General features: G+C 41.7%; 1 protein-coding gene across 1 annotated transcript in view; it reads left to right on the top strand.

Moving 5' to 3' along the window:
* Nucleotides 1–8658: 8658 nt before the first annotated feature.
* SLC26A3 (solute carrier family 26 member 3) overlaps nt 8659–25951 on the top strand; it is a 30021-nt gene continuing 12728 nt past the window's right edge. Inside the window, exons 1-11 of the mRNA XM_070754696.1 lie at nt 8659–8780; nt 11045–11184; nt 11831–11941; nt 13604–13752; nt 14859–15023; nt 16842–16994; nt 20067–20149; nt 21099–21246; nt 22899–23012; nt 23109–23186; nt 24146–24241. Of these exons, the coding sequence (XP_070610797.1) occupies nt 8662–8780; nt 11045–11184; nt 11831–11941; nt 13604–13752; nt 14859–15023; nt 16842–16994; nt 20067–20149; nt 21099–21246; nt 22899–23012; nt 23109–23186; nt 24146–24241 (1356 nt within the window). The 5' untranslated portion in view covers nt 8659–8661. The remainder of the gene's footprint in view (nt 8781–11044; nt 11185–11830; nt 11942–13603; nt 13753–14858; nt 15024–16841; nt 16995–20066; nt 20150–21098; nt 21247–22898; nt 23013–23108; nt 23187–24145; nt 24242–25951) is intronic.

Below are 25951 nucleotides of genomic sequence, written 5' to 3' on the forward strand. Positions count from 1 at the left end.
TAGGTTTTAGGTTAGGTTAGGTTTATTGGATTTATATGCTGCCCCTCTCCGCAAACTCGGGGCGGCTCACAACAATAATAAAAAACAGTACGGTACACAATACCAAATCCAATGCCCACCCATCCAGTTACAATTTAAATTAATAATCTCATAAAAACAGTATATATAAAAAACAGGCACACAGTCAATCAATCAACAGAACAACATGGGCAAGGGGGAGGTGTTTTAGTTCCCCCATGCCTGACGGCAAAGGTGGGTCTTAAGGAGTTTACGAAAGGCAGGGAGGGTGGGGGCAATCCTAATCTCAGGGGGGAGCTGGTTCCAGAGGGTCGGGCCCCCCACAGAGAAGGCTCTTCCCCTGGGTCCCGCCAGACAACATTGTTTAGTCGACGGGACCCGGAGAAGGCCAACTCTGTGGGACCTAACCGGTCGCTGTGATTCATGCGGCAGGAGGCGGTCCCGAAGATATTCTGGTCCGGTGCCATGAAGGGCTTTATAGGTCATAACCAACACTTTGAATTGTGACCGGAAACTGATCGGCAACCAATGCAGACTGCGGAGTGTTGGAGTGATATTGGCATACTTGGAGAAGCCCATAATTGCTCTCGCAGCTGCATTCTGCACGATCTGAAGTTTCTGAACACTTTTCAAAGGTAGCCCCATGTAGAGAGCGTTACAGTAGTCGAGCCTCGAGGTGATGAGGGCATGAGTGACTGTGAGCAATGACTCCCGGTCCAAATAGGGCCGCAACTGGCGCACCAGGCGAACCTGGGCAAACGCCCCCCTCGCCACAGCTGAAAGGTGTTTTTCTAATGTGAGCTGTGGATCGAGGAGGACGCCCAAGTTGCGGACCCTCTCTGAGGGGGTCAATAATTCCCCCCCAGGGTAATGGACGGACAGATAGAATTGTCCTTGGGAGGCAAAACCCACAGCCACTCCGTCTTGTCTGGGTTGAGTTTGAGTTTGTTGACACCCATCCAGGCCCCAACAGCCTCCAGGTACCGGCACATCACTTCCACTGCTTCGTTGACTGGACATGGGGTGGAGATGTACAACTGGGTATCATCGGCATATTGATGATACCTCACCCCATGCCCTTGGATGATCTCACCCAGCGGTTTCATGTAGATATTAAATAGCAGGGGGGAGAGGACCGACCCCTGAGGCACCCCACAAGGGAGAAACCTCGAGGTCGACCTCTGACCCCCCACTAACACCGACTGCGACCGACCAGAGAGGTATGAGGAGAACCACTGAAGAACAGTGCCTCCCACTCCCAACCCTTCCAGCCGGCACAGAAGGATACCATGGTCGATGGTATCGAAAGCCTCTGAGAGGTCAAGGAGCACCAGGACAGAGGACAAGCCCCTGTCCCGGGCCCACCAGAGATCATCCATCAACGCGACCAAAGCAGTTTCCATGCTGTAGCCGGGCCTGAATCCAGACTGCTGAGGACCTAGATAATCGGCTTCATCCACGGACCGCTGGAGTTGAAGTGCCACCACCTTCTCGACAACCTTCCCCATGAAGGGAAGGTTGGAGACTGGACGGTAGTTATTAAGCACGCCTGGGTCCAGGGAAGGCTTCTTGAGGAGGGGGCGCACAACCGCCTCCTTATAAAGGGGCAGAAAGGACCCCCTCCCCAAGGAGGCGTTGACAATCTCCTGGACCCAGCTCCGTGTCACCCCTCGACTGGCCAAAACCAGCCAAGAGGGACACGGATCCAGTAAACAGGTGGCGGAACTCACAGCTCCAATGGCCTTGTCCACTTCATCAGGTGTCACCAAGTCAAACTCCTCCCAGACAGATGGACAAAGACGTTTAGCCCCAGTCACCTCGACTGACTCATTGTCAGTCGACTCTGTTTCACAATTGGAGTCGAGGTCCGCTCGGATCCGGGCGATTTTATCAGCGAAAAACGTGTTAAAATCCTCGGCACTACTCTGCAAGGGCTCCCTAACTCCCCTCTGATTAAGAAGGGAGTGGGTTACCCTAAACAGAGCGGCCGGGCGGGATTCCGCTGATGCAATCAAGGTGGCATGATACGCGCATCTTGCCGCCTTGAGCGCCACTTTGTAAGTCTTAATATGAGCTCTTACAAGTGTTCGATCGGATTCGGACTTACTCTTCCTCCATCGCTTCTCCAGACGTCTCTTCTGGCGCTTCAACACCCGGAGCTCCTCGTTGAACCATGGAGCTCTACGGGGTCTAGTGCCGCAGAGAGGTCGCAACGGCGCAATCCGGTCAAGAGCCTCCCCTGCAGCCTTGTTCCAGGCCTCAGCAAGAGACTCTGCCGAACTGTGGACAAGTGTATCTGGAATAACCCCAAGCGCCATCTGGAAGCCTTCTGGATCCATCAGGCGTCTGGGGCGGAACCTCCTAATTGGTTCCGCCTCCCTGCGGGGAAGGATTGGAGCCAGGAAGTTAAGCCTCAGTAGGAAATGATCTGACCACGACAAAGGCAACACTTCTAAGCCCCTTAATCTCAGATCATTACTCAGTTGCTCAGAGAGGAATATCATATCGGGTGCGTGCCCACCCTCGTGAGTCGGACCCTGAACTACTTGAGTCAGGTCCATGGCTGTCATGGTGGCCATGAACTCCTGTGCCAGTCCAGAGGAAATGTATAATATACGTTACTATATTATATTTTGTTACTTTTGTAATATTTCAGTAACTGTATTTTTGAGCATAATTGGTTTCCTTTGTAATGCTGTTTTGAATAGAATAGAATAGAATGGAATGGAATGGAATAAAATAGAATATAATTCCTTGTGTGTCCAATTACACTTGGCCAATAAATAATTCTATTCTATTCCATTCCACTCCACTCCACTCCACTCCAGAATAGAATAGATTGAAATGGAATGGAATGGAATAGAATAGAATTCCTTGTGTGTCCAATTACACTTTGCCAATAAAGAATTCTATTCTATTCCATTCCATTCCATTCCACTCCACTCCAGAATAGAATAGAATAGAATAGAATAGAATAGATTGAAATGGAATAGAATAGAATTCCTTGTGTGTCCAATTACACTTCGCCAATAAAGAATTCTATTCAATTCCATTCCACTCCGCTCCACTCCACTCCAGAATGGAATAGAATAGAATAGAATAGAATAGAATAGAATGGAATGGAATAAAATAGAATAGAATTCCTTGTGTGTCCAATTACACTTGGCCAATAAAGAATTCTATTCTATTCCATTCCATTCCACTCCACTCCAGAATAGAATAGAATAGAACAGAACAGAACAGAACAGAATACAATAGAATTGCAAAGTTGAAAGGGACCTTGGAGGTCTTCTAGTCCAACCCTCTGTTCAGGCAGGAATCCCTATACCCTTTCAAACAAAATGTTTCTAGATGTGTGCATTAAAATACATTTTTCAGGGAAGGGAATCACTTGACTCCCAAAGGGATTCATGGCAGGGACTGCAAAGGTTCAAAACCTCCTATCCATGATCCAGAATCTCCATTGTTAAGCAAAGGTGACTTGCTAAGTAAGTCCCACTTCTTTCTTGACGTGGTCGTAAAGGAAATTCCTGTAGTTGTTAAGTCAATCGGATTTCCCTGGCTCACTTTCCTAGCCGTAGTAAAAAAAAAAAGGGGGGGGGAGCAACTCAGTTTCCATCCATCGTTCCTTGTCTGGCCTTCCGGTGCTTTGGAAAATAGCTGGACCCCCTCCTCTCTGTGGCAGCCCCTCAAATAGTTAGTTTAGTTAGTTAGTTAGTTAGTTAGTCCAATACATAATACACATTGAAGAGAATAGATATGTAGTAATATAACTAAAGAAAAGAATAGAAGAAAAGATATAAAAGTATAGGTGAACATATTTGAAAGGAAGAAAAGATAAATGAGATAAGGAGAGACAATTGGACAGGGGACGGAAGGCACACTGGTGCACTTATGCACGCTCCTTACTGACCACTAAGGAACCGGGAGAGGTCAATCGTGGATAGTCTAAGGGAGAAATGTTGGGGGTTAGGGGTTGACACTACTGAGTCAGCTAATGAGTTCCACGCTTTCACAACTCGGTTGCTGAAGTCATATTTTTTACAGTCAAGTTTGGAGCGGTTCATATTAAGTTTGAATCTGTTGCGTGCTCTTGTGTTGTTGCGATTGGAGCTGAAGTACTCATTGACAGGTAGAACGTTGCAGCATATGATCTTGTGGGCAATACTTAGATCGTGTTTTAGGTGCCGTAGTTCTAAGCTTTCAAGACCTAGGATTGATAGTCTGCTTTCGTAGGGCATTCTGTTTCGAGTGGAGGAGTGAAGGGCTCTTCTGGTGAAGTATCTTTGGACATTTTCAAGGGTGTTGATGTCCGAGATGTGGTATGGGTTCCAGACAGATGAACTGTATTCAAGGATGGGTCTGGCAAGGCTGCTATCATGTCATCCCTGGTCCTTCTCACTAGAGTAGCCAAGCCCAGTTCCTTTAACTATTCATCGTATGTTTTACCCTCCAGACCTCTAATCCTCTTGGTTGCTCTTCTCTGCATTCTTTCTAAAGTCTCAAAGTCTTTTTATAATGTGGTGACCAAAACAAGACGCAGTACTCTAGGTGTGGTCTTACTAAGGCTTTAGAAGACAGACAAGCAAAGGAGGAGTAGCACTTGCTAAGGCGACGGTTTAAAAACAGTTCATAAACTCTCTAAGGAGCTTAGACGGCTTATTAACTGTTCTTTTTCTGTGCTACTCTGTCCTTTTTCCCAAGTGTAAAAAAAGGGAGTTAAACAAACAGAGCAATTGAGCAAAACCGCTGTGTAAGGACAATGTTTGGGGGAACTGAAATATCTTCCCCAGGCCTATACTGTTTGTGTATGGTATGTTGTGTGCATATTTTTTAAATTATGGGTTTTTAGCTTTCTAATTATTGAATTTGTATTATATATTGTTTTCTGTTGCTGTTGTGAGCCGCCCCGAGTCTGCGGAGAGGGGCGACATACAAATTTCACATATTGAAATGTTTTGATCGTGTGCCCCCTTTCCCTTCTGTCCTCCAGAGTCCAGACTATACAGATTGAGTTCATTAAAGTCTTTCCTGATACGTTTTATGCTTAAGACCTTCCACCATTCTTGTAGCCCGTCTTTGGACCCGTTCAATTTTATATTTATTTTATTTTATTTTATTTTATTTTATTTTATTTTATTTTATTTTATTTTATTTTATTTTATTTTATTTTATTTTATTTTATTTTATTTTATTTTATTTTATTTTATTTTATTTTAATTTATTTTATTTTATTTTATTTTATTTTATTTTTTATTTTATTTTATTTTATTTTATTTTATTTTATTTTATTTTATTTTATTTTATTTTATTTTATTTTATTTTATTTTATTTTATTTTATTTTATTTTATTTTATTTTATTTTATTTTATTTTATTTTATTTTATTTTATTTTATTTTATTTTATTTTATTTTATTTTATTTTATTTATTTTTTGATTTGATTTGATTTGATTTGATTTGATTTGATTTGATTTGATTTGATTTGATTTGATTTGATTTGATTTGATTTGATTTGATTTGATTTGATTTGTATGTCACCCCTCTCCGTAGACTCGGGGCAGCTCACAACACAATAAAAACAGTTCCTGACAAATCTAATAATTTACAATTTAAAATTTAAAATAGTTAAAAAAACCCATTTTTAAGCAGACATACTTACAAGCATACCATACGTAAATTATATAGGCCCGGGGGAGATATCTCAGTTCCCCCATGATGCCTGACGACAAAGGTGGGTTTTAAGGAGTTTACGAAAGGCAAGGAGGGTAGGGGCAGTTCTAATCTCTGGGGGGAGCTGGTTCCAGAGAGTCGGGGCCGCCACAGAGAAGGCTCTTCCCCTGGGGCCCGCCAACCGACATTGTTTAGTTGACGGGACCCGGAGAAGGCCCACTCTGTGGGACCTAATCGGTCACTGGGATTCGTGCAGCAGAAGGCGGTCTCAGAGATATTCTGGTCCGATGCCATGAAGGGCTTGATGCCATGAATTTGATCCATATCTTTTTGTAGGCGAGATCTCCAGAACTGGACACAGGATTCCAAATGGGGTCTCACCATCTTGTAGGATGGGCTTGAATTTCTATCTCTGTTTTAATTGTGTTGGGTTTTTTTAATTGATTGTGATGGTGTTTTAAATTACAAATCTGCGGTTTGAGCAGGGCAGGTCATCCTTTAAAGCCCTACATGGCATTGGACCAGAATACCTCCGGAACCGCCTTCTACCGCACGAATCCCAGCGGTCGATAAGGTCCCACAGAGTTGGCCTTCTCGGCATCCCATCAACGAAACAATGTCATTTGGCGGGCCCCAGGGGAAGAGCCTTCTCTGTAGCGGCCCCGGCCCTCTGGAATCAACTCCCCCCGGAGATTAGAATGGCCCCCACCCTCCTTGTCTTTCGCACGTTACTCAAGACCCACCTATATCGCCAGGCATGAGGGAACTAAGACATCTCCCCCAGGCTTATTATATTTCATGTTTGGTGTGTATGTGCTGTATGGTTTTTAATTGTTGGGGGTTTTATATATTTTATTATTAGATTTGTCCCATTGTTATACTGTTTTTATTGCTGTTGTGAGCCACCCTGAGTCTTCGGAGAGGGGTGGCATACAAATCTAATAAATTATTATTTATTATTATTATTATCCTGCACTTACGATAGTTCATTGAGAGTTCGAAGTTCCCACAGCAATGGAGGGGGGGGAATTAAATGGCTGTTTTTCACACTTACGACCTTTGCAGGCCTAAAATTTAATCTCAATCCAAATCTAAAATTTCACATGCTGCTGATGTTGTGGGATTGCACCCAAGGTGGAGGTGACTATTCTCGTTGTTTATTAATACTGTAAATTAAAGTAGCCTTTATAAATTTAGTTTCCTGTAATAAATGCTGGGGCAGGCGACGAACCATCTGAAATTTTACAAAGGGATTAGTTTGCTGAAGTATTTGGTGACCCATCTTTTTAAAAAGGAGCATCTTTTGACATCAATCTCAAAGCACCTTCTGCTGAGATTTCCAAACTGAGGAACTTCAGTAATGAAGATAGTCCTCGGCTTACAACAATTCATTTAGTGACCGTTCAAAGTTACAATGGCATTGGAAAATGTAACTTACGACCATTTTATTTATTTATTTAGTTATTTATTTATTGGATTTATATGCCGCCCTTCTCCGGAGACTCGGGACGGCTAACAGCAATAATAAGACAGCATATAATAATAATCCAATACTAAAAACAATTAAAAACCCATTATAATAAAAACCAAACAGACATACAGACATACCATGCATAAAATTGTAAAGGCCTAGGGGGAAAGGGTATCTCAATTCCCCTATGCCTGGCTGCAGAGGTGGGTTTTAAGTAGCTTACGAAAGGCAAGGAGGGTGGGGGCTATTCTAAGCTCTGGGGGGAGTTGGTTCCAGAGGGCCGGGGCCGCCACAGAGAAGGCTCTTACCCTGGGTCCCGCCAAGCGGCATTGTTTAGTTGACGGGACCCGGAGAAGGCCAACTCTGTGGGACCTAACTGGTCGCTGGGATTCTTGCAGCGGAAGGCGGTCCCGGAGATAATTTTCCACATGACGGTCACATGATTCCCCTGGTCACGTGATCAAAGTTCAGACATGGTGGCAGCTGGCAAGAAGGAGGAAGAGGAGGAGATGAAGAAGTGGAAGCGGAAGAGGAGGAGGAGGAGAAGAGGAGGAGGAGGAGGAGGAAGAAGGAAGGGGGAGGAAGAGAAGGGAAAGAGGAAGAAGAAGAAGAAGTAGAAGAAGAAGAAGAAGAAGAAGAAGAAGAAGAAGAAGAAGAAGAAGAAGAAGAAGAAATAGAAGAAGTAGAAGAAGAAGAAGAAGAAGAAGTAAAAGAAGAAGAAGAAGAAGAAGAAGAAGAAGAAGAAGAAGAAGAAGAAGAAGAAGAAGAAGAAGAAGAAGAAGAAAGCTGCTGTTTTGAGATGCCCAGTTCACAGAGAACACTAAAAGGAAACAAATTTCTGGTAACTGTTACTATAAACATCCATATAAATCCCAAACCCGCAAACCTGGTTCCACAATTTCCTCAAGTAAAGAACAATGAACCCTTTTATAAGCTTGGCTCTGCTCCAGTCCTCCAGGATGAAAGAACGGGCTCAAATGAAGTGGACCTGCCTGATTTTTATTTTTTATTTTTTTTGAAAGCAACAAATCTTCCTCTTTCTCACCATTATAACTGGAGGCACACAAAAAAAGGCCTTGGTGGTTCTAATCTTTGAAACCATTGACACGGAGAGGGCCAGATAGCCTTATATTTTAACTCTTCTGTCAAAATGTGGTGGCGGTTGGTGATGGGGATACAGAGTTTTATTTTTCCTGGCCAAAAGGTGTGAAAATGGAGGAGGAGGCGGAGGAGGAGGCAGAGGAGGAGGAGGAGGAGAGGAGGAGGAGGAAGGCCATCACAAGGGAATAAAACCTTCTAGCTTAAATATTATATTCCTATTCTGTTTGATCTTCAAAGGTGGTAATACTTAGGGCTCCACTCAGCTGTGATCTTTACAGATACTAAGTTATGTTTTAAAGCACACCCTGTTATTTATTCCCAAGGCTTCGAGGGATTTAAAAGATGAAGGACTCAAACGGCTACCAGAAGGAGCCATTCGCCGGAGAAACGGTGGAACCTATGAGTAAGCAGTACGTGGTCGCCCGGTCAGTTTATTCAGATCTATCGTTCGACGAAGAACATCAAAAGGTCCACAGGTCCCATAAAACCTTGGTGGATCATCTCAGATTATGCTTTAGGTAAGGGGCTTCCTTTTCTAACAATTTGTAACACAATTTCTGTTGAGTTTAATTTTTGAGCTTTTTTACAGTTATAGCTGAGTTTGATTTTTGAGCTTTTTTACAGTTATAGCTGAGTTTGATTTTTGAGCTTTTTTACAGTTATAGCTGAGTTTGATTTTTGAGCTTTTTTACAGTTATAGTTGAGTTTGATTTTTGAGCTTTTTTACAGTTATAGTTGAGTTTGATTTTTGAGCTTTTTTACAGTTATAGCTGAGTTTGATTTTTGAGCTTTTTTACAGTTATAGTTGAGTTTAATTTTTGAGCTTTTTAATAGTTAGTTCGGCATACTGGTTTCAAAACTGTTGTTAGTTTTCTTCTACCACATCAAGTTTTTTCTCTACAAGTTTTTTCTCTATATAATATATATTAAGAGGCGTGCATAAGCGCACCATCATGCCTACCTAATGCTCCATTGTCTTCTATCATTACTTTATTTATTTATTTAATTTATTTATTTATTTTGTCCAATACACAATGAGGGTTTTAGTGGGTATACAGTATATATCTATATACACATGGTAAAATACATGATGAAGGTTATAGAGGAGATACTCATAGTAAAATATATCTAAGAAATAATAGAAAAGAAGATAAAGTAATAGAACATATCAATGAAAGAATAGAAGAAGAGATATAGGAATAGAAGAAAGGGATAGGAGATATAGGAGAGCAATAGGACAGGGGACGGAAGGCACTCTAGTGCACTTGTACTCGCCCCTTACTGACCTCTTAGGAATCTGGATAGGTCAACCGTAGATAATCTAAGCTCTAAGGGTAAAGTGTTGGGGGTTTGGGGATGACACTATGGAGTCCAGTAATGAGTTCCACGCTTCAACAACTCGGTTACTGAAGTCATATTTTTTACAGTCAAGTTTGGAGCGGTTAATATTAAGTTTAAATCTGTTGTGTGCTCTTGTGTTGCTGTGGTTGAAGCTGAAGTAGTCGCCGACAGGCAGGACGTTGCAGCATATGATCTTGTGGGCAATACTTAGATCTTGTTTAAGGCGTCTTAGTTCTAAACTTTCTAGGCCCAGGATTGAAAGTCTAGTCTCGTAGGGTATTCTGTTTCGAGTGGAGGAGTGAAGGGCTCTTCTGGTGAAGTATCTTTGGACATTTTCAAGGGTGTTAATGTCTGAGATGCGATATGGGTTCTAAACAGATGAGCTGTATTCGAGGATGGGTCTGGCAAAAGTTTTGTAAGCTCTGGTAAGTAGTGTGAAATTGCCAGAGCAGAAGCTACGTAGGATTAGGTTTACTATTTATCATTACCTATCTAATGTTTATTTGTACAAATTACCATCTTGTCATTGTTTGACAAATAAATATATATAAATAAATCTTTATTTAGGCAACATGAGCATCAAATTGCATTTTTTACATAGCCATCTTGCTAACTTCCTGGAAAATCTTGGGTGCAGTCAGTGATGAAGGGTGAGTTATTCCACCAAGATTTGAAGGTCATGGAGCCATAGTATCAAGGTAGATGGGATACACATATGATGGCTGACTATTGTTAGAGCACCAAGCGAGAAGGTCCACAGATTAAACCCTTCAGAAAAATCTATGAGCAAAAATTTTCACCTTAATATGTATAATTACCATTAGATTAAAAAAAACAACTATTCATATGAACACAGTTTAACTTGCAGTAACTATTATAGCCTTTGTATGAATAAAATTATTCTTTACAAACAGTAGATTTGGTAAGTTTTTACTTTCTTTTATATGCGCAATTTTGAGGATATCCTGTAGCTTAAAAAGTTGACATGGTAGACCAAAACTGTGGTTCAGGAGGGAAGTGTTTTTAACAGGAAAGTGAACCCAATAACAAAGGTTAGTTGAGGGGGTTAGTTGGGGAAAAGATCAGAAGCAACGTGAGAAAATATTATTTGACGGGAAGCGTAGTAGATGCTTGGAACAAACTTCCAGCAGACATGGTTGGTAAATCCACAGCAACTGAATTTAAACATGCCTGGGATAAACATAGATCCATCCTAAGATAAAATACAGAAAATACAGGGCCGGAAAAGGTGGGGAGAAGCCTCCGTGGGGCCTCTCTAGGAATCTCCTGGGAGGAAACAGGGCCTCCACCCTCCCTGTGGTTTCCCCAATCGCACGCATTATTTGCTTTTACATTGATTCCTATGGGAAAAACTGCTTCTTCTTACAAACTTTTCTACATAAGAACCTGGTCGTGGAACAATGCTCTCTTGTCTTTTCAGGTGTACTCCACAAAGAGTCAAAAGTGCCGGACTTCAGTTGTTCCCGGTGGCTTCCTGGTTACCTGCGTATCAGATCAAGAATTGGCTTCTTAGCGACATTGTTTCTGGAATAAGCACAGGGCTGGTCGCCATCCTACAAGGTAACTGTTTTAAGTTCTAGTTAAATGTGTGTGTTTTTTTGGGGGGGTGTTCCTATATGAAATGCTGTCCTCGTCACTGCTGATCCCGGTAAAGCGGCCTTTTGCAATTGACACATGGAGATTTTGTCAATTCCGATGGTTTTCAAATGTCCACTGAGATCCTTTGGCACTGCGCCCAGCGTGCCAAGTACCACTGGGGCCACTTTCACGGGCTTATGCCAGAGTCGTTGCAGCTCGATTTTTAGATCTTCGTATTTCACTAATTTCTCTAGCTGCTTCTCCTCAATTCTGCTGTCCCCTGGGATTGCGATGTCGATGATCCATACTTTCTTTTTCTCCACGATCACAATGTCTGGTGTGTTATGCTTCAGAATTCGGTCAGTCTGAAGTCGGAAGTCCCACAGTAGTTTTGCTTGCTCATTTTCGACCACTTTTTCGGGCTTATGATCCCACCAGTTCTTTGCCACTGGTAAATAGTAGTTCCGGCATAAGTTCCAGTGGATTATTATTATTATTATTATTATTATTATTATTATTATTTCTTCCATTGTTATGTATTAATATGTTGTAAGCTGCCCCGAGTCAGGGGAAGTGCGGCGTAGAAATGGAAAAAGCAAACCAACAAACAATTATTTTTTTTCTGAAGGCCTAGCCTTTGCTTTATTGGCAAACGTCCCGCCAAGTTATGGACTCTACGCAGCGTTTTTCCCCGTGGTTGTCTATTTCTTCTTTGGCACTTCCAGGCATATCTCCGTTGGTAAGTTGAACTAAATTCTGGTTGAACTTGGGGCTAAGTTTGTAATTAGCCTGACAATAGTGCATGCTCGACCAAACCAGTCCTCCAATTACATAATTTATGATCCAGTGCGGCCCGAGAAGAACCATAAAACATTGGACTCAAGGGCCCGCACAAACTTTGGTGTTGCAATCACATAAAAGGCAGGCAGCATAAATATGTGATTTTTATGAGTATGGAGGATTATCTAGCATGGGAAGGACTTAAAATTCAATTAAATATAGATGTGCCTGCAGAGAACAATATCATGTCTCGATTAAATGTTCTGTTTAAGACTCCAGAAAGAGTGCAGAGAAGAGCAACAAAGATGATTAGGGGACTGGAGGCTAAAATATATGAAGAATGTATTTATTTTTATTTTTTTTAAAGTATCTTTATTGTTTTTCAAAAAGAAAAGAGAAAAATAAAATAAAAAAAACAAGGAGTAAAAAGATATTTCTCACATATTTTGTTCTAGTTTAACAGATCTTAATCCATTTCTATTACCTTTTCCAATACATCTCTTCATATATTTGTACATTTACATAAAAATGTCGTAAGTAGATTTTACTATTAGTGTAGAAAGAAATACATAGAAAAAGAGATCATACATCTTAAGGTAATTGTTATCTTTCTTTTGTATACTGGTACTTTGTATTGTTACATTTTCAATCTTTGTTTCGAATCCATTCGAATGGATTCGAATATATGAAGAATTTATTTATTCATTCATTTATTTATTGGATTTGTATGCCGCCCCTCTGCGTAGACTCGGGGCGGCTAACAAAAGTAATAAAAACAGCATATAACAATCCAATATTAAAACAGTTAAAAACCCTTATTGTAAAACTAAACAAACATACATACAGACATACCATGCATAAAATTCTAAAGGCCTAGGGGGAAAGAGAATCTCAATTCCCCCATGCCTGGCGGCAGAGGTGGGTTTTAAGTAGCTTACGAAAGGCAAGGAGGGTGGGGGCAATTCTAATCTCTGGGAGGAGTTGGTTCCAGAGGGCTGGGGCCGCCACAGAGAAGGCTCTTCCCCTGGGTCCCGCCAAGCAACATTGTTTAGTTGACGGGACCCAGAGAAGACCCACTCTGTGGGACCTAACTGGTCGCTGGGATTCGTGCAGCAGAAGGCGGTCCCTGAGATAATCTGGTCCGGTGCCATGAAGGGCTTTATAGGTCATAACCAACACTTTGAATTGTGACCGGTGCTTGGACTCTTTTTCAGTTGATTAAGTCACATATTTGAATAGGATAAATGATAGACAGCATTATTTGTTGAGGAGCACAATCACATTTTAAGGTTTTGTACTGAACCCACAAGGTTCAGTATGATAATCGATTGGGCAAGTAGCTCAATTTTCTTTCATCTCTATAAAAGTTCATTTCTAGATAATGATTAAAATGATTAAAGCGTTTATGGATAAAAACATACTATTTAATTATTTCCTATTTTAAAAGTAATTAAGGATCACACTAGGGTAATGGAGAAGGAAGGACAATTAAAAAACCTTTTAAATATTCAATAAATTTACTACCTCCGCTGTGTCGCCCCATCACTACAACCCATCACTGGGTAAAAGTCATGGGGACTGTTTGACAGGCAGATCGTGTCAATTAAATCATGTCACACAGGGCCTTTCCCCATCCTGAGCCTGATGGTAGGAGGAGCCGTTATAAACATGGTACCCGATGTGCCTGGGGACGCCAATGAAGCAATGAACAATTCGTCGGAAAGAGTTATGGTGGCCTTATCTGTTACTGTCCTCGCTGGTATCTTTCAGGTAAGACATTTTCTGTATCCAGGGGTGTTTAAAGACGGCGTTTAAAGACGGCGTTTAAGAGGTGACTTGATCGAAATGTATAAAATCATGTGTGGGATAGAAAATACTAGGACGAGGGGGCCCTCCCTAAAGCTCATAGGTAAGAAAGTGAGGACAAATAAAGGGAAATATTTCTTCACCTTGAGGGTCCTTGGTTGATGGAATTCACTTCCAGAAGAGGTCGTGACAGCTGTCAGCCTGGATAGCTTCAAGGCAGGATTAGACAGATTCATGGATGCCAAGTGTATCTGTGGTTATTGAAACGGATGTCCAAGTGCATGCAAGCCCAAAATTCACCCCTTTTGCCAGCTGAACGCACCCGTTTTTGCACTGCTGGGATTCCCCTGAGGCTCCCCTCCATGGGAAACCCCACCTCCGGACTGTGTTTTTGTGATGCTGCAGGGGAATCCCAGCATCACAAAAACGAGCGCTTCGCTGGCAACGGAAGTCCGGAGGTGGGGTTTCCCAGCGGAGGTGGGGTTTCCCAGGTGGGGTTTCCCATCAGTGAAATCGCAGCATCGCAAAAACACCGAAGTCCTCAAAACCCCACCTCCGGACCTCTGTGTTTTTGCCATGCTGCGATTTCACTGAGTCTCCCCTTGCTGGGAAACCCCACCTCTGGACTTCCGTTGCCAGCAAAGTGCTCATTTTTGCAATGCTGGGATTCCCCTGCAGCATCGCAAAAACACAGAAGTCCGGAGGTGGGGTATCCCATGGAGGGGAGCCTCAGGGAAATCCCAGCAGTGCAAAAATGAGTGCTTCGCTGGCAACGGAAGTCCGGAGGCGGGGCATCCCAGCGGCAGCAGTGGGTTTGTATGGTGAAAATAGTTTGTAAGAAGAGGCAAAAAAATCTTAAACCCCGGGTTTGTATCTCGAAAAGTTTGTGTGAAGAGGCGTTTGTAAGACGAGGTATCACTGTATTTGTCTCTATATTTTGCCTGATACAAAATGAAGAATTATATTATTTTTAAAAATGTCCGTGATTTAAATTTTTCAGTTTTTCCGGAATAACCATGAATCTCCTCGTTTCTTTTTCCATCAATAATGTCTGTATTCTTCTGCTCCAGTTAGTCCTGGGTGCCTTACGTTTTGGCTTCATCGTCATCTATTTATCTCAGCCATTAATCAGTGGATTTACTACGGCTGCTGCGATACACGTTTTTGTGTCTCAACTGAAGTTCATTTTTCAACTCAAGGTCGAGCCGTTTAATAAACCGCTGGGTCTCATCTGGGTAAGTATTGCCAATATAAGTCCAATTAAAAATGAATAAATAAATAAAATACAGTGGTACCTCTACTTACGGACTTAATTCGTTCCGTGACCAGGTTCTTAAGTAGAAAAGTTTGTAAGAAGAAGCAATTTTTCCTATAGGAATCAGTGTAAAAGCAAATAATGAGTGTGATTTGGGAAACCACAGGGAGGGTGGAGGCCCTGTTTCCTCCCAGGAGATTCCTAGAGAGACCCCATGGAGGCTTCTCCCTGCCTTTTCTGGCCCTGTTTCCTCCCAGGAGATTCCTAGAGAGCCCCCCCCCCCCCCGGAGGCTTCTCCCCGCCTTTTCTGGCCCTGTTTCCTCCCAGGAGATCCCTAAAGAGGCCCCATGGAGGCTTCTCCCTGCCTTTTCCAACCCTGCTTCCTTGCAGGAGATCCCTAGAGAGGCCCCATGGAGGCTTCTCCCCGCCTTTTCCGGCCCTGTTTCCTCCCAAGAGATTCCTAGGGAGGCCCCACGGAGGCTTCTCCCTGCCTTTTCCAGTTACAATTTGAGAGGCTCAAGTTTGTAAGTGGGAAATGGTTCTTGAGAAGAGGCAAAAAAATATTGAACACCCAGTTCTTATCTAGAAAAGTTTGTAAGTAGAGGCGTTCTTAGGTAGAGGTACCACTGTAAACCCTGAACCCTTATTTTTCTTTAGGGTTTTTTGTTAAGTTTTTTAAACATTTTATATTGCTTAAACATACCTGCATATCATACAACTAAGGACACATAAACATAGTATTATTACTCATAGTTATTACATTTCATTTTCATTTCATATTGTTTAAATATATCTAATGCTACTGCCATTCAATTTCTAAACTTATTGATTAATTCTTATTGCTACGTATATCTTGTTATGTTAAAATATGTATATTGTTGTTCCCGTCTTACTTAGTACACATAAACATAATATTATTACTCATAGTTATTACGTTTCATTTTCATTTCATATTGTTTAAATATGTCTAATGCTACCGCCATTCAATTTCTAAACCACTCTCTTATTATTACGTATATCTTGCTATTTTAAAATATATATATTGCTGTTCCCATGTTATTTAGTACTTATAAACATAATATTATTACTCATAGATATTATATTTCATTTTCATTTCATATCGTTTAAAGATATCTAATGCTACCGCCATTCAGTTTCTAAACCTCCCTCTTATTATTACATATATCTTGTTATGTTAAAATATGTATATTGCTGTTCCCTTATTTAGTACATATAAACATAATATTATTACTCATAGTTATTGCATTTCATATTGTTTAAATATATCTAATGCTACCACCATTCAATTTCTAAACCTCCCTCTTATTATTACATATATCTTGTTATGTTAAAATATGTATATTGCTGTTCCCTTATTTAGTAGATATAAACATAATATTATTACTCATAGTTATTGCATTTCATATTGTTTAAATATATCTAATGCTACCACCATTCAATTTCTAAACCTCCCTCTTATTATTACATGTATCTTGTTATGTTAAAATATGTATATTGCTGTTCCCTTATTTAGTACATATAAACATAATATTATTACTCATAGTTATTGCATTTCATATTGTTTAAATATATCTAATGCTACCGCCATTCAATTTCTAAACCTCCCTCTTATTATTACATGTATCTTGTTATGTTAAAATATGTATATTGCTGTTCCCTTATTTAGTACATATAAACATAATATTATTACTCATAGTTATTGCATTTCATTTTTCATTCCATTCGTCGTTTGCAATTATATCGTGTCAATGCCCAGTCTGTCCTTCCTCTTTAACAGACCCTTAAGAGCATATTTGAGCAAATCACCGACACCAACATCGCGGATTTAGTCACCGCGCTCATCATCTTAGTCGTGGTGAGCGTGGTCAAGGAACTAAACGACCGTTACAAAGCCAAACTCCCGGTACCGATTCCTATTGAAGTCATTGTGGTAAGAAGGCCTACGTTTCTTTCGCAAGACCATTGTAAAATTTTTAAATGTTAACGTTTCGGGGTTCTATTCACATCTATCGCTTGTCCTCAGCTGAGGGAAAGTCAATTCAATAAATAAATAAATAAAACGAAATTCAAGATGGCAGCCACAGCGACACGATTGAAGCTTTTTGTTTACTGTGAAGTACCTCAGAAAGGAATGATTCTTCAGTCATGGCCGCCATCTTGTTTTCTGTGATCTGACTTCCTCTGGAGGGCAAAAAGAACCCAGAATATTGTCACTTTCTACATCTGGAACCAAGCTGTAAGAGTATAAATGAAAGGTGGGCTCCTTGGTACTCTCAGAACTTGGTTGCTTTCTTAAAGACATTTCATTGCCCAACTAGTTAGAATAACTTTATTGTCCCTTTGAATGTACGCTAATTGTCATACAATAAAATGAAATGAGTTGGGTTCCCTACCTACCTACCTACCTACCTACCTACCTACCTTTCTTTCTTTCTTTCTATCTATCTATCTATCTATCTATCTATCTATCTATCTCATCTATCTATCTATCTATCTATCTATCTTATCTATCTATCTATCTATCTATCTATCTATCTATCTATTTATCTATCTTTATCATCTATCTATCTATCATCTATCTATTTACCTATCTTTATCATCTATCTATCTATCTATCTATCTTTATCATCTATCTATCTACCTACTTACCTACCTACCTCGCACAAGGACGCTCTCGCACATGAGATTTTGCCAATGTTCAGCTATTTCTTTGCATGTGTGGAAGCAAAAACCCCGCCGAAAATAGGCAAAATCTCACAAAAGCGACCCTCCTCGTGTGAGATTTCATTTCCTGCGCATGCATAGAAACTGAATCCCATGCCAGCGCATGCGTGCATGCCAAACACATGCATGCATGTGCCTGTCACGGGGAGTGCACCAGAAGCACTGGCGACGGGGAGCTCTTCACTGGGTGGTACCTATTTATCTACTCGCCTCTGCATGCTTTGGAACTGCCAGGAATAGGAGCTCACCCCATCATGCGACCCAGGGGTCTTAAATCACCATCTTTCAGGTTGGCAAGTCCAGCATCTTCATCGCTACAGCTCACCACACCCAGTAAATGCTATAACCCTGACCTTAATCAACCCAATTTGTATTTTCCTCAATAGAGAAACATTAGTTTGTTCCTCGGTTGGGAGAACTCTCGATTTCCTACTGATATGAAAAGGAAATGTCCCCGTAAGACCTTACTATTAAAAACATCTCCATTAATTCAAACCCAGCTTCAGGTTTCAGAGGTTTTTCAGGCGTAAAGACAATGAGAACCTTGACAGTTTCGCTCCATCATTCATGGTCGAAAGGACAGGCGAAAATTAGACAGGCAATCGGTCAAAGATGAAGGCAGGCGTGAAATGCTCCCAGTTTGCTCGTGATTGTGGGTTGTCGGAGAGCCAGCCGCGAAGGGAGCATGAGGCTCCGCCCACCCACTCGGACACCGCCATTTGGATGTTTTTACCCTCAGCACCAGTGATATCTCCGGAACTGCCTTCTGCTACACAAATCCCAGCAACCAGTTAGGTCCCACAGAGTTGGCCTTCTCCGGGTCCCGTCGACAAAACAATGTCGATTGGCGGGACTCAGGGGAAAAGCCTTCTCTGTGGCGGCCCCAGCCCTCTGGAACCAGCTCCCCCCAGAGATCAGAATTGCCCCCACCCTCCTCGCCTTTCGTAAGCCCCTTAAAACCCACCTCTGTCATCAGGCATGGGGGGACTGAGATATCCTTTCCCCCTAGGCCTATACAATTTATACATGGTATGTTTATGTGTGTGCTTGTTTGGTTTTTAATAAGGGGTTTTTTTTAGTTATTTTAAATTTTAGACTTGTTATATGCTGTTTTTATTATTGTTGTTAGCCACCCCGAGTCTACGGAGAGGAGCGGAATACAAATCTAATAAATAAATAAATAAATAAATAAATAAATAAATAAATAAATAAATAAATAAATAGGTAAGTAGGTAAGTAGGTAGGTAGGTAAGTAAGTAAGTAAGTAGGTAAGTAGGTAAGTAAGTAAGTAAGTAGGTAAGTAGATAAGTAAGTAAGTAAGTAGGTAAGTAAGTAAGTAGGTAAGTAAGTAGGTAAGTAAGTAAGTAAGTAAGTAGGTAAGTAGGTAAGTAAGTAAGTAGGTAAGTAAGTAAGTAGGTAAGTGGGTAAGTAAGTAAGTAGGTAAGTAGGTAAGTAGGTAAATAAGTAAGTAGGTAGGTAGGTAGGTAAGTAGGTAGATAGGTAAGTAAGTAGGTAGGTAGCTAAGTAAGTAGGTAAGTAAGTAGATAAGTAAGTAGGTAGGTAGGTAGGTAGGTAGCTAAGTAAGTAAGTAAGTAAGTAAGTAAGTAAGTAAGTAAGTAAGTAAGTAAGTAAGAAAGTAAGAAAGTAAGAAAGTAAGTAAGTAAGTAAGTAAGTTGCTGCTAGCACAGTTCAGTGCTCCGTCCCGGTAGGAAATTCTGGGATATGCGCGCAGCTGCATGTCTCCGATGCATGCATGCATGCCCCGCATGAGATTTGGCTTCTGTGCATGCACAGCAAACAAAATATCATGTGACGATTCTCGCGCAAGTGAGAATTCGGCGATTTTTGCTGGTTTTCTGTTTCTGCGCATGCGCAGAAGCAAAAATATCACTGAAAACCACCGAAATCTCACTCGCACATGTGCGTCCTCACACATTGGCTTCTGTGCATATGCAGAAGCCAAATCTTGCATTGACGGGCGTGCATATGTCCACACCGGTTTCGGAGACCGCACCAGTAGCGCCGAAGAAGAGCGACCCTTCACTGCTCTGCACATGTACAGAATGCTTTGCGCATGGGCAGAAGGTAAAAGAATCCAAGTGACAGCGTCTGGGCAGGCGGGCAGAGCCTCGAACTCGCTTCACGACTGGTTCTCCGACGAACCACAAGCACGAGCAAACTGGAGGCATGTCACGCCTGGATGAAGGTAAATATTGAAATAGTCCATTGAAAACTTGTAATCCTTTTTTATTATTATTATTGTTTTGTTCCTTTCCAGACAGTCATAGCGGCTGGGCTATCTTACGGTTTTAATTTCAAAGAAAAATTCCAGGTAGACACCGTTGGAACATTAGATATCGGGTAAGTAGACACTATACTACATACATACATACATGCATACATACATACATACATACATACACACACACATATATATATACTACATACATGCATGTGTGTGTAACATTTTTGCTGATAATGAAACGGAAGGGAAACTACTATAGATCTATTTCAAGCTTATTTGCTCTCATCATGTAGCCGCACCCTTACTGGGATTTGAACCCGGGCCTCTGCCTTCTAAGGCAGTGCTCTTCGCCTCAAGGCTACAGGCTCACCTCCTTATCCACTTGTACCAGGGAAGGGTTGTGTGCGATTTTTTTCACGCTGGTATATGGAAGGAGCATCACAGCTTCCTTTTTGCCTCTCAGCCCCATGAGGGGCCATATTCCAAGGCATATAAACTTTTCTTTTTTTATAGCCCACAACTATAATCTATAACCCACCTCTGCCGTCAGGCATGGGGGAATTGAGACATCTCCCCCGGGCCTATACTGTTTATGCATGGTATGGTTGTGTGTATGTTTGCTTTTAATAATGGGGTTTTTAGTGTTTTTTAAATTATTAGATTTGTTGTACATTGTTTTATTGTTGCTGTGAGCCGCCCCGAGTCTACGGAGAGGGGCGGCGTACAAATCTAATAAATAAATAAATGAATGAATAAATGAATAAATAAATAAATAAAATATTTTTGCTGATATTGAAAAGGAAGGGAGACTACTATAGATCTATTTCAAGCTTATTTGCTCTCATCTGGTAGCCACACCCTTACTGGGATTTGAACCTGGGCCTCTGCCTTGTAAGGCAGTGGCCTTTGCCTCAAGGAGAGATATTAATGGAATATGTGTAGGACAAATAAGCAGAATTAATACATATTAATGGAACCAGATAGCTTTGCCTGTATTGAGTCAACCAGTGTTAGCAAAACAACCCATGGTCACCATCGTAAACACCCCCTGTGCCTTCGTTCTAGATTTCAAGCGCCAGTGGCTCCCGATCTCAAGTACTTCGAACGTTGCGTGGGAGACAGTATCTCCATCGCTATCGTCGGCTTCGCCGTTGCCTTTTCAGTGGCCAAAGTTTATGCCATTAAGCATGATTACCCCATCGACGCCAATCAGGTAAGTATCTAGCGAGTGACAGATCTGCCGCTTCGCTACCGCTTCTTGTCTTACTTCCTGCCAGGCCACCGTAGCATGCGCAGAACCAAAATCTCTCCGGGATGCTCGTGTGCGCACACCAGAAATTTGACACTGGGTGTGCAGGACCAGTTTACCACTGGTGCAGCGTCCTCAAACATACCAGCAGGAACCCAATACTGGGCCGGAGGGAAGCCCTTGGGAATGGGGAAGGGGGAACTCTTTAAGCCAGGAGTGTCAAACTCAATTTTATTGGGGTGGTGTTTGATCTTGGGGGAGGTGGGGCTGGGCAGAATGGGCGCGGCCAGCTTGATGGCACTTGTGTCAGGAATGTCTGTGATGGCCTGAGCGCTATGCTGACCAAAATGGGCCGTGCCCGGCCCTCCCAAACTCTGGTTTTGCACTGCGGACCAGTCCTTCACTAATCAGTGATGGCGAACCAATGGCACGGGTGTTATAGGTGGCACATGGAGCCATATCCACTGGCACATGAGCCGTTGTCCTAGCTCAGCTCCAACATGCATGTGTCTGCCGGCCAGGTGATTTTTGGCTCACACAGAGGCTCTGGAAGGCATTTTTGGCTTCCAGACAGCCTCTGGGAGGATGTGGGAGGGCGTTTTTACCCTTCTCCGGCTCCGGGGAAGCCTTTGGAGCCTGGGGAGGGCGAAACACGAGCCTACTGGGCCCACCAGAAGTTGGGAAAGAGGCTGTTTCCAGTCTCTACAGAGCCTCCGGGGGGACAAGGGAAGCTGTTTTTGCCCTCCGCAGGCATTGAATTATGAGTGTGGCCACTTGCACATGTGTGTAGCGCGTGCCCAAGCTCTTTCGGCACCCAAGGGAAAAAAGTTATGCCATCACTGGGCTAGATCTAAGCATCCCACAGTCCTTGAGATTGACATCCCTGTTCTAAGCAGTTTCTGCCAACCAGTGACCACACATCAAGGAGACCCAGACCCAAAGAAGAATTTGTATTTGTATTTATTAGATTTGTATGCCGCCCCTCTCTGAAGACTCGCGGCTAACAACAATATAAAAAGACAATGTAAACAAATCTAATATTAAAAATAATCTAAAAAACCCCAATTTAAAGAACCAATCATACATACAAGCATACCATGTATAAATTCTATAAGCCTAGGGGGAAGGAATAGTTCAATTCCCCCATGCCTGACGACAGAGGTGGGTTTTAAGGAGCTTGCGAAAGGCAAGGAGGGTGGGGGTAACTCTGATATCTGGGGGGAGCTGGTTCCAGAGGGTCGGGGCCGCCACAGAGAAGGCTCTTCTCCTGGGTCCCGCCAAACGACATTGCTTAGTCGACAGGACCTGGGGAAGGCCAACTCTGTGGGACCTAACCGGTCACTGGGATTCGTGCGGCAGAAGGCGGTCCTGGAGATATTCTGGTTCGATGCCATGAAGGACTTTAAGGATAGCATTCTAAGGATGGCCGTTCTTAAAACATCTGGTTTGAATATGGTGGGGATACCAGAGGACTAACAAGAGGGCAGGTGTGGGAAACTAGTCGTAAGTCAAATTTTTTGTAATTTCAAATGGTCACTAAGTGAATCATTGTAAGTCGGGAACTATCTGTATTGCCTTACAATATGTGTTTATGTGTGTGTTGATGTGTTTTAAAGGAATTAATTGCCTTTGGAATTGCCAACGTCTTTGGAGGGGTGTTCAAAGGATTTGCGGCAAGCACTTCTCTGTCTCGGTCTGGAGTTCAAGAAAGCACTGGAGGGAAGACGCAGGTATTTTGGCATTTTAAGGTTTTGCGGTAAATGAATTACCCCAAAGTTGTTTTAGAGGAATGTGTTAATCAAGGGATTTTTTTTTTTGTCCTGCAGGTCGCTGGACTCCTTTCAGCTATCATTGTCATGATTGCTATCTTAGCCATTGGATATCTCTTGGAACCACTGCAAAAGGTACTGACTTTGGGGCATAGTAGTTGGGTTGGGTTGGATTGCTTTAGGTAGGTTGGATTGGGTTAGGTAGAGTTGGGTTGCATTGGGTTGAGCTTGGGTTACTTTGGGTGGCATTGATTTGGGTTGGGTTGGATTATGTTGTATTTAGTTGAATTGCATTGGGTTGAGTAAAGTTGGATTGGGTTGGGTAGAGTTGGGTTGGGTTAAGTTGAGCTGGTTAGGGTTGGGTTGGGTTGCATTGGGTTGAAATTGGGTTGGATTGATTTGGGTTGGGTTGGGTTGGATTACATTAGATTGAGTTGGGTTGCATTGGGTTGGGTTGGGTAACATTGGATTGGGTTAAGTAGAGTTGGTTTGGGTTAAGTTGGACTGGTCAGGGTTGGGTTGCATTGATTTGGGTTGGGTTGGATTATATTGGTTTGATTTGTATTGTGTTGGGTAAAGTTGTATTGGGTTAGGTTAGGTTGAGCTGGTTAGGGTTGGTTTGCGTTGCGTTGCGTTGCGTTGCTACAGGTGGGAATCATTTTCTGTAATAGGTAGTCCTCAACAATTGAGCCCACAACTGAGCCCAAAATTTCTGTTCCTACGGGAGACAGTTGTTAAATGAGTTTTGCCCCATTTTATTACGTTTCCTGCTACAGATATAAAGATGCTGAGTTCATGGTGATTAAGTGAAACTGGCTTCTCCCAATGACCTTGATTGTCAGAAGGTCACAATAGGGAATCACATGATTTGGATCGTGTGACCATGGGGATGCTTCAATGGTCATTAAATGTGGGAGAAAGGTCACAAGTCACTTTTTTCAGTGCCGTTTTAACTTTGAACGGTCATTAAACCCATGGTTGCAAGTCGAGGACTACCTATATTCTGAGATATCCAAATCTCCCTCTTGTCTGTCTTCTTGTCTCGTATTGTGAGCTTCTGTCTTTAAACGTGTATGTCATTCTTTTGTCAACAGTCAGTCCTTGCAGCTTTGGTCCTGGGAAATCTGAAAGGCATGTTGTGGCAGTTCAAAGAGATTGGAGTTTTGTGGAAAAAAGACAAGTGCGATTGTGTAAGTGACTCCCCACCAACCCAGCTGCGCAAATAGCGATTCAAACATTTAAAAAGTCATAGAACATATGTCTGAGAGAGAAACCAAAGAGAAAACAAAGCTGTTCGCCATTTTGTTCCACTTTGGTGAAGTTGGCGGTTCTCCAACTCTGCTCTTATCTTCATGAAAAGTTTGTTTAAACAATAGGGTGGCACCGTATTTGGAATGTGATATTGGAGGCTAATTCTGCCCACTCTCAAGAGTTCGATCCTGACCGGCTCAAGGTTGACTCATCCTTCTGTCCATCTGTGATTGGCTCAAGGTTGACCCGGATTGTTGGAGGCAATAGGCTGACTCTGTAAGCCACTTAGAGAAGGCTGTAAAATGGTATATAAGTCAAGTGCTATTGCTTGCAGGAAACAAACTTGTAGATGACCCTCACTCTGTCAAAGACCTTGGAGTACTCATATCCAACCATCTAAGTGCTAGAGCTCACTGTAACAACATTGCCACACAAAAAAAGCCCTAACAGTTGTTAATCTAATCTTATGCAGCTTCTTCTCTGGAAATATTACACAGCTAACCAGAGCTTACAAAACATTTGTCAGACCAATTCTAGAATACAGCTTACCTGTATGGAATCCCCATTGCATATGAGACATTAATACAATTGAGGGAGTCCAGAAATATTTCACAAGAAGAGTCCTTCACTCCTCCGTTCGCAACAAAATACCTTATTCCACCAGACTTGAAATACTGCAATTAGACAATTTACAACTATGTTGCCTCGATGTAGTTCATAAAATCATATACCAAAATGTCCTTCCTGTCAATGACTACTTCATCTTCAACCACAGCAATACACCAGCACATAATAGATTCAAACTAAATGTCAATCGCTCCAAACTCGACTGCAAGAAATACGATTTTAGCCATAGAGTGATCAATGCCTGGAATTCACTACCTGACTCTGTGGTTTCTTCCCCAAACCCCAAAAACTTTAACCTTAGACTGTTTACTGATGACCTCTCCCCGTTTCTAACCCTACCTTCCCTGTCCTACTGTCCTATCTATCTATCTATCTCTATCTATCTCCTTTATCATTACTTTTTACTTATGTTATGTTTATACAAACTACTACTATCCTATACATGTTTGACAAATTAAAGATAGATAGATAGATAGATAGATAGATAGATAGATGATAGATAGATAGATAGATAGATAGATAGATAGATAGATAGATGATAGATAGATAGATAGAGGTAGGTAGGTAGGTAGGTAAAGTGAGAGAGATGATAGAGATAGATAGATAGATAGATAGATAGATAGATAGATAGATAGATAGATAGATAGAGGTAGGTAGATAGAGTGAGAGAGATGATAGAGATAGATAGATAGATAGATAGATAGATAGATAGATAGATAGATAGATAGATAGATAGATAGATAGATAGAGTAGAGGTAGGTAGGTAGTAGAGTGAGAGAGATGATAGAGATAGATAGATAGATAGATAGATAGATAGATAGATAGATAGATAGATAGATAGATAGATAGATAGATAGATAGATAGAGGTAGGTAGGTAGAGTGAGAGAGATGATAGAGATAGATAGATAGATAGATAGATAGATAGATAGATAGATAGATAGATAGAGATACATAGATAATAGATAGATAATAGATAGATAGATAGATAGATAGATAGATAATAGATAGATAGATAGATAAT

Source organism: Erythrolamprus reginae, chromosome 6 (assembly GCF_031021105.1).
Source record: "Erythrolamprus reginae isolate rEryReg1 chromosome 6, rEryReg1.hap1, whole genome shotgun sequence".
NCBI lineage: Eukaryota > Metazoa > Chordata > Lepidosauria > Squamata > Dipsadidae > Erythrolamprus > Erythrolamprus reginae.